General features: G+C 43.4%; 1 protein-coding gene across 2 annotated transcripts; it reads right to left on the reverse strand.

Moving 5' to 3' along the window:
- Positions 1–1,150: 1,150 nt before the first annotated feature.
- LOC147222036 (ADP-ribosylation factor 3) lies at positions 1,151–6,797 on the reverse strand. 2 transcript variants are annotated; one of them, XM_086168392.1, is made up of 5 exons: positions 6,693–6,797; positions 4,896–5,105; positions 4,697–4,807; positions 4,296–4,420; positions 1,151–3,059 (listed from the first exon to the last, which is right to left on the reverse strand). In XM_086168392.1, the coding sequence occupies exons 2-5, from the start codon at positions 5,041–5,043 to the stop codon at positions 2,898–2,900; spliced, it is 546 nt and encodes a 181-aa protein (XP_086024518.1). In that variant the 5' UTR covers positions 5,044–5,105; positions 6,693–6,797; the 3' UTR covers positions 1,151–2,897. The 2 variants fall into 2 exon arrangements, with proteins under 2 accessions (XP_086024518.1, XP_086024517.1); XM_086168391.1 differs by lacking the exon at positions 6,693–6,797 and adding an exon at positions 5,303–5,434.
- Between the last annotated feature and the right edge of the window lie 6,281 nt (positions 6,798–13,078).

Here is a 13,078-nt window from a genome sequence, read left to right on the forward strand (position 1 = left end):
AAAAGAAAATCAGAGTTTAGTTTCAACTCATTCCACGTCACAAGGCCTCAAAACATGTAGAAACTAATTTCACCTATATGCGGTTTGTAAATCCGAAGGCTTCTACCTGTGAGAGCGATATTGTTTTTGTTAAAAAAAAGTTTTTTTTTTAATGTGATAAAGTTAACCATTAAAATAAGCAAAATTCTAGCGCGTCTCATTAATGCCACCTATATACTGCCCTCTAGTGGTAAAAGTATGTTATTACAAGGTGCAGGGCGGAGGTAAAAGGTAAAATGTGTGTGTGTTTGTGACAAGACAGAATGGTTACAATTTTTCCACCTGTTGCAGCTCAATTTTTGTGCACGTAAATAAACTGAACTGAAAATCTTGTTTTTGTTGCTTGCCACAGCCAATCATCTGCAGCTCCAACATCAGCATCCTTCTACGCTGATCTTCTCGGTTCCTCTACTGTCCATGTCCAAACCATCTCAGTGTTCTGCAGAACATTCAACAAGTGTTGTCTCTCTGATGGACTCATTCCTGATCCTCTCCATCCTCCTCACTCCCAAAGAGGAACCTCATAGTTGTTCGGGTCTTTTTTTTTTTTTCTCATTAGAAGATGTGCCAAATGATGGGGTAAATTAATAGAAAAAGCAGATAACCATCTTAGAAAAAAGGACACACACAAAAAAAAAAAAAATCAGATTCTGTAAAGAATCATGAAACACAGGACAGGATGATAAACTGTCCATTTTGCCAATCAATGGTACACATAGGAAGTTTGCCTTGAGAGTGGCACAAGACTTGTATGCCTGGCGTGGGAAAGATGTAAATTTCAGGACACATAACCAGGAGCGTACCAAATGTTAGATGTTTTGGAGAGAAGGTCAGAGAGGCCAGACAGAGATGGTCGGGTCACGGGCAGAGAAGGGATTGTGAATTTATTGGTAGACGAATGCTGGAATTGGAGCTGCAAGGCAGGAGGTCTAGAAGAAGAACGAAGAGAAGATTTAGCTGGTGTGAGAGAGAAGGATGCAGGGAACAGGGTTAAATGGAGGATGTTGATTCGCCTGAAGGGAAAAGTTCACCAAAACTTGAATTGCTGGGATAGCGACAGTATATCTTCTGTGAATACAGGTAGCTTCCTTCAGAGACGACGGGACTCGTCTTACAGAAAATGGGTTTATTTGCAGTACAGCAGGATTTCGTTGTCTCACATCACATACAGATGTCTCCATGCATTCAGCATTGAAACACGTCTTCACTGATTTTTAATCTACGTGTGTAACTAGAACGGTACAGAATGAATCATAACTTGTTTTTTTTTTTTTTCTTTTGCACTGATTATTACTGTTTTACTGACATGGTCTACATTAAAAAAAAAAAAAAAACAACCAAAAAGAAAGAGAATTCAGCCAGCAAATACAAATCATATATAGATAAAGCAAAAAGATACAAATGGAGGTAAAAAAAAAAACAAACAAAAAAAAAAAACATTGCCCTGATCACCGTGCTGGGAATGGAGAAATAAATCTGTAAATTCTTCATCTTAGATAAATATGCCACTCAAAACCACAACTCAGAAGAGCTCAGAGTATAATCTGTGTCAGTTTGTACATCACGAAAGATAAGGCCACAAAACCCAAATGATCAAACTCATTAACTAACGATATGAAGTCACCGATACGCCAGATATGTAGGATCTTGTACTAGGTGAGTGTGGTACCCATTTATGGCACAAAGAAATGGTTTTCCTTTCGCGGAGGCCCGGGAAGTTCTGCTGGTTGCTCATCTGCAGTTCAGATGTGATTTCTCAGCGGACGCCGGTCGGCCGACCCCCCCCCCCCCGCTCTCCGCTCCGCTGAACTCGCCGACTCCCGAGGTCAAATAAATATCGTTACAGCCATTTATAGATCCATCGACAATATTCACATTCATTAAAAAGAAGCCGTGGGGTGCGGAGCCGCCGACAGCTCAGCTCGGGAGCAGAAACAGCAACGTGAAACAAAGCAAAAAAAAAGACACACGAGGGGGGAGCAACCTGACGCAGCTTGAGGACTCTTTGGACACACGGGAAGGCGGATACGTTATTTGTAATTCTTTCCCCCAGGGGTTTTGTTCACGACGTGATTTTCACGTCCGGCTGCGCGCAATCGGGTAGGGGTTTCGTAACATTTTAAAAAAAGCGGCGCCTTCTGGACGCCGACAGGCCGCAGGGTCTCGGAGGGGGGAGAGGGGGCGACCCGGTTTTGGGTCGCCTGACCCGCGCGGTACAAATTTACCAAACGCGCGCAGCATAAATATATATATATACGCCCCGGCTCCGTCTGAGCGTCAAAGTGCCTCGGTGTTGCTCGCGGCGCGGGGGGGTTGTGGTGCTGAAATGACGTGGAGCGACACAAATCTGCCGGCCGTGATTGTTCTCCGACGTTTCTGTGATCTCACGGCGGGTGAGGGGGGACGGACGAAAAAAAAACGGGACACCAAACAGTTCTTTCCGTGCACGACGGGCGACGGGACACACACACACAACAACGAAGAGCCAACGCCTGCCTGTTTGCCGAGTCACGTGACCCTACACAGCACCTAGAGACTAACATACAGTACAACGCACCTAAAGACAAGAGGTGATCACGGTGGGGGGGGGGGGGGAGGAAAGTGGGCGAGTGTCTGCTGTGATTGCTTACGTGTGCATCGGTGTTGTGGTTTAAATGTGGTCTCGAGAAACCTGTTTTCAATAAGTGCTGAAAACTATGAGGAACCTGGAAAGATCGATAACCGAAAGCCTGAAATCTCCCTCCAACCCTGAATTTTGCGTCAACCCTCCGATTCCGCCCCCCGTGCCCTCGGTCCCAAGAAAGTAATAAAAAAGTTGGACGGTCGCGGCTGCTGGTCTTTCCCCCCGGGATCCCTCCTTATTTCTTGTTCTTGAGCTGATTGGCCAGCCAATCCAGGCCCTCGTAGAGGCCGTCGCCGCTGGTGGCGCAGGTGGCCTGGATGTACCAGTTGCGGTGGCGCAGGGAGTGCAAGCCCAGCTTGTCCGTGATCTCGGCGGCGTTCATGGCGTTGGGTAAGTCCTGTCAAAGGAAACGAGCCCGGCGTCAGTTGGGAGTCTCGCAACCGCCTTGAAACCCGGACTCGACAAAGCAAAGGTGAACGAATGAAACGGCAGCGTGTAGTTTGTAGCCGCGGTAGAAGATACGGCAAAGGCACCCACAAAGAGGCCGGGAAAGCTGAAGTTTGTTTGCACAGCGTGGACTAATGCTCGGCAACCGGGGATGTCGGTAAACACCATCATAGGCGCCGCTTGGATATTTTAACTCAAATCTTCGTTATATTCTGATCAATATCTGAGGATTTGGGTTGCCTTGTCTGAGCCATCCTAGGAGAACCACCTGTCTGCCACAGTAAAAATCACAAGTGACGCAGAAAATCTGACTTCTATATCCTCCGGTTGGGAAAATGATTCCCGTTGAGACTCGATGAAGGTCACCGGACAAGAGAGGAGCAACTTCAAACTACGATGACTCTGCTTGAGAAGCGGTTTTCCTCTACTATCAACAGCAACGGCATTCGCGATTTTGGAATCCGGACCAAGGTTCTGGGCGCGAGCAGCCACGCAAACTAGGAAAACACTCTTTTAGAAGAGAAGTTAGGCAACGCAGATCCACATTCAATGTCCAGGTGTTTGTTTGTATCGGTGTTCTGGGGGTTAAATCTGTGATTATATCGAGGAGGCATCGTTCATCCTGCTTGGAAATGTACAGCAGGTTTGTTGCTTTGAGATTGTATCTTTATAGACATTAAACGGTCTTCTCTTTCCTCACTGAGGTCAGATGTAGGATGGAGTGGGGGATGTGTCATCGAATGCTCCGTTACGTAGCTAATTTTAGCGTCATGAGGTGTGTTGCCTCGGTCTGACTGGAATGAGGTGATGCGTTTAGGAGCTGCGTAAGCCGAACGCGACTTTCTTTTTTTTTTCCTCTATTTTTTTGTAACGTCCTCCTGCATGTGTCACTTCCTGTCTTTTCTGGACATCTAAAGCTGTTACCTCATCGTCCGCGGCACGGAAGGGCAGCGTCGTCAGAGGTCAAAATGTAGAAAAAGAAAAAGCACTTCATGAGAAAAACATTGTGGAGGTCAGCTTTAATGCAAATCACACGCCGGTGATGTTATTAATGCCCGCCACCACTTCCAAAGTAAAGAAGCCTATGGATTTGAAGCCGGTTGCTTCTTAAATGTAACGGAAATACGGAGGATTTCACGAAGGTCAACACAATACGGAGTGATATTTCACCGTTGTGGGATCTCACCTGTTTATTGGCAAACACGAGTAGCACGGCGTCTCTCAGTTCATCCTCAGCCAGCATCCTCATCAGCTCCTCTCGTGCCTCGTTGACGCGCTCCCTGTCGTTGCTGTCCACCACAAAGATTAAACCTGTGAGAAGAACGTGAAGAACATGGTCAACTGTTTGCTTGCTATCGCCAGAATTGGTTTCGGTCGCTGATTTCCGAGGGGTGTTAGCTCTGGCCGCAGACCGACGACTCCCCTGGACCAAGTTTCCCAGACCCGCGACCGATACAGGTGATAGAGTATATGACGGACAAACCAAAACAAATACAGGGATAGTTGACAACTATGACAGATGAAACCAGAGCCCTGCAGATCGGACGGGTGGCCAAGCTAGCCGGCGTTATCCTCTAAGCAGCTTACCCTGCGTGTTCTGAAAGTAGTGTCTCCAGAGGGGACGGATCTTGTCCTGCCCACCCACGTCCCAGACAGTGAAGCTGATGTTCTTGTACTCCACCGTCTCCACGTTGAACCCTAGAAGCCAGAGAGGGTTCGTTATGTGGTGGACACACACGATGCTCTATGGGCCCGTGAAGGCATTCGCCTCACGGCGTGGACATACCGATAGTGGGGATTGTGGTGACGATTTCCCCGAGCTTGAGCTTGTAGAGAATAGTCGTTTTTCCTGCGGCGTCGAGCCCCACCATCAAGATCCTCATCTCCTTCTTCCCTATCAGGCTCTTCAGCAAATTACCAAAAATGTTCCCCATGATTCCGATAAGGGCTCTCCTGTTTTGGTTTGCAGATCCAACGGTGCCTCTCGGCAACGGGGCTGGAAGAGACGGAATAATCAGTATGCGCAATAGGAGGCCGGGCAACCAAACATGCTAATCTGAATAATTGAAGTCAAATCATAATATTAATGACTGACGCGGCCTGCCGGACCTTTGCATTGGTAACATCAAGGGGAATATATCCCACAATTTTTCCTTTCCTTAAGTGTGAAAATTTCCGCTCCACATTCCTGACCTGAGACAGGTGCGTGTTGTGCAACGCCCGCCGTCTTCATTGCACTCAGGGTTCAAGACATGCACGTCTGTGCCATGACTCCAGGCTGTAGCACAGTCTGTTCACGACGTCTCCCTTCTGTTGTTTTTTTTCCCCCCTCTTTCTCTCCGTAAAACACTCGCCCGCGACCATGCCAAGGGCCCGTATCATAAGCAAACTGCCCTACATTTCCAAGTGCCGCCGCAAATCCACTTCGTGCAGAAAGCAGCATAAGAGGGCATCTGGTGTCTCAGGGCTTTTAGCTGTGATTGCTGAACACCACGCCAGGTGTGAACACAGATGAGAATTCTACATGTCAGGTCGCATATGCCGCCGCATGTATGTCACGGACAATTCAATGACGCCTTCTGTTAGACGAAGACATTAATTCCGCGGAGGAAAAGCTGAAGAAACCTTTGGGATCTGTTTTGCAGGGTGAAAAGGGACCTGCTACGTAATTTCTAGTTCTGTAAGGGCCCGGCGTAGGTTATGCATGGTAAAATTATGACGAATGGTGAACGAATAGGGGTTTGTTTTTGCTTTTCGGGGGCTGATTTTAACAGATTTACCATCGTGTACTTCCATGCACACTTAGGCCCCGCTACTGCAACAACTGGATACGTGAAATGCCATGGCGATGGCTTCAAATCTGAATCAGACACATCTATATTTTTCCTTTTCAAAGACAAATGTTACCGTTTTTTTTTCAGATTACTAATTTCGTGCATCATGCGTGTTGCAGGATTACAGTTACAGTAACATGAGATGACCGGCGGACGTGAGTCGGCAGTCCTGTCCATGGTCCTGAAGAGGAGTCCCGGACGGTCCCAGCCCGACGCTGGCGACCGGCCTCCCGCCGCGCTCATGTTTACAGTCACCGATTGGTTCCCGGTGGATCTACCCGGTTGAATATCTGCCTTTAAGCGGTGTTTTCGCGCCGGCAGCTGGAACGGTGATAAGTCGGCCTGGCGATACGGGGTTTTTCAGCTGGTCGCCGGAGCTAGCCGGCTAGCACCCGCTAGCTACGGAGGCTACGACGGCGAACGTTACGGCTCCTGTCGGTCATTAGCCGTAATTTTCTCGGTTTCAATCGGCGTTCAGCAGCACCAAGGGGTTAAAAAACAACTTAATAATCGAACCCCAAAATAAAATGTATCATTATTATTATAACTCGTTTAGAGTCCAGCCTTGATCGCGCAGTCGAGGAGACGCAACGGAAGCTAGCGAGTACGTCCATCCATCACCGGCGGGCGTCCTCCCGGCAGGCAGCCACCCACCGCCGCTTCGACCCGAGTGACACTGAGCCCACATCCCCGCCGCACACGGTCAAATCCGACACGGTATTATTTAAAACAAACTGCTTTTGTTTTACCTGTTCGTTATCGTTTCGACCGCGGTGCGGGATCCTCGCCTACCTAGCACGGTGTACGTCTCACGAGATTTCCCCGGATGCGAGCCAGCCGTCTGAGAAGCGAGCGAGATCTCGCGAGAGCGCCAGACGGCTGGGCTAAGGACGTGAACAGCAGAGTGATAATACTAATGATAATGATGATAATAATCATAATCAATTTTAGGACAGTGGAACTTGTTTTTATCTTGCCTCAAAGATAAACAGAAAATATCACAGGGAGAACCTGCGAAATAAATGCAACTGATAGCATTTAACCGTGGTTTGAATCACGCACTTCACATTCAGCAGCCACTGCTCATTTAACTTCACTGTTTACTAAATTGTCTCCATATAACCTGCAGTGAGTTTGCACACTCAAAGCTGTGCACAGCTTATAAAATGTCTATCTGGACTTTCTCAATTTGTTACGTTTCAATTTGCACTCTTTCTTTCAATTCGCACATCCTGTTCATGCTGTTTACATTCCTTTGCACTGTACATCTTGTTGCAAATAAATGCTTGTTATTTATTGTTTTTTTTCTACTATCCATCTTCACTGTGCACAACAAAATAAGAATTTCATTGTACAGGGAAACGCATTTCCAGACTGCAAGTTCCAGACTGGTGAACTGCAAATAAAATATGCTGTTAATACTAGATAACATGTTCTTGTAGTGGACATCATGTTTCTGCAGTCTTGCATACCTTTTCAATTACTTTGTGTTTATACAAGGACTTTTTTTGCACTCAAAGGGTCACTGTCACTCATGCAGTCTTGCTGCTATATAATTTTGATATACTGCATGTTTAATTCCATGCTGAGCCACTTGGGACAAAATTTAATTCTGTGTAAACATGTTGTACCAAATGACAATCGAGTTTATGTCACGTTTTGCCATTTTACCCCAGTGTTTTGACTGTTTTACATACATCTATTTATCCTAAATACACAGTAGGAGAGATCACATGATCAAAATTTGTGTCATATTGTATGCACATTCCAGTGACGTGTGGTGAGGTTCATGGCTGGTGAGGCGCCGACTTTGTCACAATCAGATTCGCAAACATATGAACCCTACACATTAGCTTATTCACTGAATAAGCTAATATGCTAAGCTAATAAGGGGTCACAAGAAGAATCACGGGGAATCACAAGTGACCCCTACCGTGAGGCAGGAGAAATGCGTGCCTCACTTAGTGGCTCTTTGCAGCAGTGTTATGATCATCCAGCACAAGAAACTAGTAGCACACATGCAGCTGTTGACAAAAAAACACTGTACACTGGAAATGCAGTTTATATAGCAAAAGTGTTTAAAGATTTTAACAGCAACATACAGAGAGAAGGCAATACGGTCTAACATGCCAGCAGTCAGCCGGCGTTTTGCAGTCAACGTTGAGGCTCAACAGTGCGCTGCCTCACCGCATGTCTCTTCTCAGTATTCGAACAGTAAATGTAAAATCCAGTGATTTTGAATAAAATCTGAAGCTGGCAACATTAAATGAAAAATACATTTATAGTGTAAATTATTGATAAATATAACCATTTAATTCTTTTCTTCACTTCACATTTTTTTCGATTGCATGTCACTGGCGCTTTAATTATTTGACACAGCAAAGATAGTTGTCATTACTGTATACTAAAGTATCAGGCAGGTCGGAAGTTACAGTGAACTCCTAACCCTGTAAAAATGTGTTACCTGTGCAAACATAGGCGCCGTGTTGACCTGAATTAAGTGATCAGACCTGCTGCATCTGTGAAGAAAGGCAAGCGCATTAGAGGGAAACAACATGATTCCTCCCGTGATTCTCAAAAAGTGGGTGTGGGATGGCGTATATTTCACTCCCAGAAACAAGACTTGCACAGCCTTGCATCATGGCTCATTCTGTTTTCCATTAGTGTTACCACATATGGTTCAATTCAAGGCAAAGATTAAGAGATTCAATTCATGTACTAACTGCTTGTCTTGGTCTTAAACTCCTCATTATTTCTACAAAGCAGAGCAAAAAGGATTAAGATATCTACGTCTGGGTGCATAATGCTAGGGTCTTGTGGAAAAAAAGATGCATCTAGCTAATATTTACAGCATTGAAGCATTTCAGATGATTCAGACGCAAAACTGAGTGCTAGGAATAGAGAACGCCCTCTCATTGACATGTCATAAAACAACATATCACAAATCATGCGTCATATAGAGATATATGACCATTCACCCTCTCATTCATATGTCAATTTAGGGTCTCGTCTGCGTGGAAGGAACCCAGGCAGACATGGAAGAGAGAATTCCGCTGCAGGAATCGAACCAGGGAGCTTCTTCCTACGAGTGCTAGCTGATCATCTCTGCGAAAAAAATCATTAAATAAACGTTATTGCGGAGGAAAACAAGCTAGCAGTAAGATCAGGGGTTGCAAAGGAACAAATACAGCAGAATCGTGGCTTATAAATTTCATTTGTTCTCTTTGTCATTGTTTGCAATACCGAAATGTTCGTCAACAGAATCAATTTTTCGGTTTCCCCCCGAAATATAATGTACCCTTTCGAAACTTTTTGTGTTTATATGTGGCAAAAATACAGACAGGAATTAAAGATAACTTTAAGTATAACTGCCTACTTCTACTCAGTGTTTCCCTCACTAAATCAGCAAAAATGAACCCGTCTCACATATGAGACCCTCGCTAATGCTAATGCTAATGCTAATGCTAATGCTATCCCCGGATAGCTGTCTTGGTTACCGTAGCCACCCTTTTAGCCACATCAGCCATCTTTAGCACATCTTTGCTTTTCAGGTTTGTGCAGATTGTAGACTTAGGCGCGTCGTGGTGCTTCAGAAGATCACAAACACCACGTTCACCTTTAGATATTATTCCCTTCTTAGGATCAAATGCAATTCTTAATTTCTTCTTCATAGCACTATCGCTAGCATTTTGGTAGCCATAATGGGAGCTAGCTTGCCGGAAAAGCACAAAAGATCACGAGGATGAACGATGTAAACAACGCGGAGTATGCCACGCTCGGATAGGGGGCATTCAATTAGGGAGGAAATGAGATAGACAGTTTGAAATTTCAGCAGTGATAAATGAGTTTTTGGAGGCTCGGCGCACTGCAGAGGCAGTTGTTAGCCCTTTGTTACTTTAGCATGGTGTTCCCGTTCTGTCTCGAGAAAATATGCTACTCCCTACCCCCTCGCCACATGGCAGGATCGAGTTCCTTGAGTCATAACTCGTCTTTTCTTCAGCTTTTTGTGCCTCTCCATTTGTTCCTTTTCCTTCTCAAGTATTCTTGAACAGGTGCAACTATGTTTCTTTTCAAAGGTTTTTTTGGTGATATTTAATGAGATATTTATGTGAGAAGTTTCCGACGCTGTGTGTTCAACAGATTGGTGCATACGATCGCATTTTCAGTTGCAAGCTATGAAGGGTCATTTTCAAAACAGAACGGAATTGAAACATATCTGTGTTTTTTTTACGTCACAGGAACCCCTGAGCAACCTGGCTTCAGTGAGCAATGCCAAACATTTTCTACCAGCCGATGTACAAAGTGAAGTCGTTCAGGTGTAGGCATCAGTCAGAAAAAAATAACTTTTATTGAAATCGTATAAAGCGTTTATTTCATATTTCATCTGTGTTCATATCTTCAAACTATCAGAATATTTCTCAGTACAGTAGGAGAAATCGGAATTGGAACCAAATGAATTTTTCCTGTTGAAATCAATTGATCTGTTCTCCAGACCCCAAAAACATACTTAACTTTTATGAGTTTATTTGTGGTAAAAATACAAAAATATAGAAAAGAATTAAAGGGATTCTTTCTGTTGTTGCCAGCGTGTCCTTCACTAAATCAGCAAAAGTAAAGCCTTCTAGCACATGACACCCTTGCTAATGCCAATGCTATCTCCAGCTAGCTGTCTTTTTGTAATCCAAACAATAACTTTTTTTGGTTAACACTGTCATCATTTCAGCTATATCCACTGCTTTCAGCTATCATTTCCTTCAATAAGTATGCAAATTGAAGCGTTCTTGCATATGAGACCCTTGCTAATGCTAATGCTAATGTTAATGCTAAAGCTATCTCAAGCAAGCTGTCTTTCAGTAATCCAAACTAACTTAGCTTTGTTAACGTAGCCACCCCTAAGACCGTCTTTAGCTTATCTTTGCTCTTCAGGATCATTCAGATGGTTGACTTAGCCATGTCGTAGTGCTTGGCCAGATCTATAACACAAACACTATGCTAACCTCTAGCTTAAGATCAACCGTAATTCTTAACTTCTTCTACACACCGCTATCACTAGGAGGGTTAACTAACTGAAAAAGGACAAAAAAAGATAATAGGGGTACACAACGATAAGCGATGGAAACAACGCGGAGTAGCACACGCGACCGCTGCTATGCTACAACCTGGAAAGTTTGTTTGTGTGTTTGTGTCTGAGAAAAAAGAAAAACACACGCATCCGTTGGCCAAGTCGGGATGTGGGCTGGATTAAAAGTATCGATTAAACGAGGGTTTGAAAAAAAATCTGCACACCAAGAGTGCTCCAAAATAAAAGATAATGTATTTTACATCAAGCAAAGAAAATGTATTATAGTATGATGTTACGAGCAGAAATCCGCTTTTCTTCAGATGCTTACCATTTCTGTGAAATCAAGCTGTCCATTTGGGAAGCAACGCTGATTCTTTTTGACTTGTTTTAAAGACATTATATTAAAGTTGGATCAGCCTGTAGTGTGTTTTTCCACTTTTCTAATTTTGAGTGTGACTCCATGGGTTAATAAATTTGATTTCCATTGATCATTTTTGTACGATTTTGTTGCCAGCACATTCAACTCCGTAAAGAACAACATATTTAATAAGAATATTTCATTCATTAAGATCCAGGATGTATTATTTTTGTGTTCTCTTTACTTTTTTTTGAGCAGTGTACAAATGATAACCAAATGTCCAGAAAGAGAAAAGGGAGGGAGTATTAGCTCTATGGTGTAGGGTTTTTTTTTTTGCACCGAGCAGGCGATATAAAGTGCAGTAAACAAACCCTCAAGAGACGACATGAAAAATTTTTTAACAGGGATGAAAATCTGGAAGTCAGCCGAAAGCTAAGATGAGGAAATATGACAAAGCGTATGTAGCGCTTGGCTTTACTGTGGGAGATGAGGAAACTTAACACTTAAAATCTTTTCTGTCACAGACTAAAAACAATGTTAATAAAGTTATTCTTTTTTGTAAGTTGAACTATACCTCTGTATGTAAATGTAAATAAGGATATAATTTCATGCAGAGGTGTACTTACAACAATTTCATAGCCAAATTATATTATTCAATAATTTCCTTCGGGATAAACAAAGTTGTTCTTATTCTTATTTATAGTCACGGCGGAGAGTGGGGGGGAATTGTTTTCTTCTTGCTTGCGGGGGCGTAACAGAAAATAATTGAGAATTACGTTAAGTTACATTTATACTGTTACCGTTATATGTGGCCCTTTGAGGGCAACCATTATGCTTATGTGGTGCAGGGTGACAATAAGTTTGACACCCATATTATACCCCTATTACCCTTATTATAGTTTTATTTGTTGACTTGTTACTTTGACGCTTTATAGTTTTATTTGTATTTCTTATTCTCCCCCCTTTTTATACTGCTTATACAATTTCCTACTATTATCTATATAGATCGTTAACACATCATTGTGAACCATATTCCCATGTTGGATGGCCTTCTTTGTCCAACAGGAGGTTGGGGCATTGGTACACTTTTATTTATAAGGCCAATGCTTGTGCTGCTGCTCTCGTACATCTGTGACTCAGTCACAAGACGGACTGTTGATTCTCACCTGCTGCGATCACATGATCGACTGTTGCTTTATGTCCCTTTTGCACGCACAGAACTATGGAAAAGGGCTTTTGCCTATGCTGCCCCCACTGCATGGAACAGACTTGAAAAAGACTGGAAACTCCCTCATTTTATCTCACTAAATGCTTTTAAAACCAAACTGAGAACACTAGAGGTCAACTTGTCAAAATGTAACTGCTACTTTTAACTGTTTGTAATATTGTTCTGTCTGTAATTTATTGCTGCCTCTTGGCCAGGACTCCCTTGTAAAAGAGGTTTTTAATCTCAATGGGACTTTTTTTCCTGGTTGAAAAAAGATCGAAAATATATATATATTTTTGTTATGTTTTACTCGAAACCCTGGCACAACAATTTCCTTCAGGATAAATAAAGTTGTTTGTTTGTTTAGAAGTTTATTAGGACAGTGTACAATTACATTAAGCACAGAGGCAGAGATGTTTGTACCAGATTGTAGCTCATGGCTAATTTCCATCTGTAGTCCTGGACAATACAAATATAAAACAGTACAAACAAGACAATATATGTATAA

Source organism: Fistularia commersonii, chromosome 21 (genome assembly GCF_037954325.1).
Source record: "Fistularia commersonii isolate RoL2024-O1a breed Wild chromosome 21, RoL_Fcom_v1.0, whole genome shotgun sequence".
Classification (NCBI taxonomy): domain Eukaryota; kingdom Metazoa; phylum Chordata; class Actinopteri; order Syngnathiformes; family Fistulariidae; genus Fistularia; species Fistularia commersonii.

What these genes read in the sequence shown, in the direction of transcription:
- LOC147222036 (XM_086168391.1), bottom strand. Translation starts at nt 5,342, where the DNA reads ATGAAGACGGCGGGCGTTGCACAACACGCACCTGTCTCAG. An exon ending in CACCACAATCCCCACTATCG is followed by an intron (nt 4,808 to 4,895) that starts GTATGTCCACGC and finishes TCTGGCTTCTAG; the next exon opens with GGTTCAACGTGGAGACGGTG. An exon ending in TCGTGTTTGCCAATAAACAG is followed by an intron (nt 3,060 to 4,295) that starts GTGAGATCCCAC and finishes TTCCTTTGACAG; the next exon opens with GACTTACCCAACGCCATGAA.